The sequence below is a fragment of the Priapulus caudatus genome, unplaced genomic scaffold (genome assembly GCF_000485595.1).
Source record: "Priapulus caudatus unplaced genomic scaffold, Priapulus_caudatus-5.0.1 Scaffold825, whole genome shotgun sequence".
In the NCBI taxonomy this organism is placed as follows: domain Eukaryota; kingdom Metazoa; phylum Priapulida; class Priapulimorpha; order Priapulimorphida; family Priapulidae; genus Priapulus; species Priapulus caudatus.
In genome coordinates, this window is record NW_014577886.1 from 115,361 (window position 1) to 117,140 (window position 1,780).

Genomic DNA, 1,780 nt, shown 5'->3' on the forward strand with positions numbered 1-1,780 from the left:
CGCGCACCTTCTCGTACTTGCGTGCGTGTTGGCTGGAAGTCGAAAAGGACGGTGGCAGTCTATCCACCTCGTCGCTATAGACTAGACGTCTCTCTCTTTCTCTCTATCACCCCGCCTCTCTCAATCTCTCTCGCACACACAAACACACATCTTCCGACCCTCCCAGCGCTACCAAAACACATCCAAAGCCAACAACAGCACGAGCATCACCGTTGCCACGACGACGCGAGAGCAGACGTACCGATACGTGAAGTCCGGCTGCACCATTTTCATGCACAGCTTCAGTGGCTTCCCGCTGAAGTCCACGTCCGACGCAAAGTTGATCAGCGCCTCAGCCTCCCCGGAAAACTGCATTCCGACCTCCGCCTCCGGAATCTGGAATCTCGCCGACCCAGCGATGACGGCCGCTCCGCTGGAAAAAGTCGGTAAAACGGGGCTCGGAATCGGAATGCTTGTAGACTGGCGACAATGGATGCGATCGCTGGGGGACGGAAAGGGCGTACGGAAGCTCGCGGGGAGAGACCCGGGGCGAGCGTCGCCGGTCTATGACATAGCAGCCGCACACTCACCTGCTCTTCACCTACTCCCGCACACGCACGCACGCACGCACGCACGCACGCACGCACACACACACACACAGGCTTTTAGTCAGTACCAAGGTCTCTGCTCGGTCAGGTATCTTTTCTATATATCTGCATTGCTTCAGTATGATATTCATACATAATATGTAGTATTGAGTTACACTCACCTGCTTTGTACGAGCGAGTTTGACGTCTGGTACCACAGACTGATCTGCACGGATCCGGACAGATCTACGGACAGCGCGCCGGTGAGACCTAGATCCACGATCCATCCACTGGACAGCGGTAGGTACTGCTGGTGATCCTGCATGATCACACTCGCCTGCCAATCACAACAACAGAAGATTGTCAACTTAACTCAACTATCCCTATTCTCTAACCTTATCACCCTTAATTCTACCCTTAACCATAACCCTAACCCAAACCTACCCATAATCCTAGCCCTAAACCTAACCCCAACCTCAATCCTACCCCTAACGCTAACCAACCCCCACCCCTAACCCTAAACCAAACTCAAACCTAACCCTAACCTTGACCCCAACCCCAACACTAACCCTCCCCCTTACCTAACCCTAAACCTAACCAAATCCTACCCTTAACAATAGCCCCAACCTTACCCATAACCCTAACACTTACCTAACCCTGACCCTGACCCCAACCCTATCCCTAACCCTAACCCTGACCCTGACCCCAACCCTATCCCTAACCATACCCCCAACCCCTAACCTTAACCTTAACTATCTATTAACCAACCCCTACCCCTAACCGTACCCCAACCCAAACCCCTACCACTACCCTTAAACTATCTATTAACCCTCTACCTACCGTCAGCGCGGACGTCGGGGTGCTGCCGGCGCCCGACCAGATAGCCGACATGAGTTGACCTTTGCCCTCGAAGAAGACGACGGGCCGCGTGACGGTGTCGAGCACGGTGAGCTGCATGCCCGCCGACGCGACCTCGTCCGCCTCCTCCCCCTCCGCGTCGCCGACGATCGCCTCCAGTCCCTTCGCAAAGATCCCCACCTGCAGGAATGAATGATATATGTTATAGTAAGATTCCCACATGCAGGAATGAATGATATGTTATAGTAAGATTCCCACATGCAGGAATGAATGATATGTTATAGTAAGATTCCCACATGCAGGAATGAATGATATATGTTATAGTAAGATTCCCACATGCAGGAATGAATGATATA

General features: G+C 52.9%; 1 protein-coding gene across 1 annotated transcript in view; it reads right to left on the reverse strand.

The window, feature by feature from the left end:
- The window catches only part of LOC106813791 (microsomal triglyceride transfer protein large subunit-like), a 19,425-nt gene that overhangs the window by 1,080 nt on the left and 16,565 nt on the right, over positions 1-1,780 (reverse strand). Inside the window, exons 10-12 of the mRNA XM_014818015.1 lie at positions 1,407-1,604; positions 749-903; positions 242-412 (exon numbers count right to left, since the gene is read on the reverse strand). Coding sequence (XP_014673501.1) covers positions 242-412; positions 749-903; positions 1,407-1,604 — 524 coding nt within the window. The remainder of the gene's footprint in view (positions 1-241; positions 413-748; positions 904-1,406; positions 1,605-1,780) is intronic.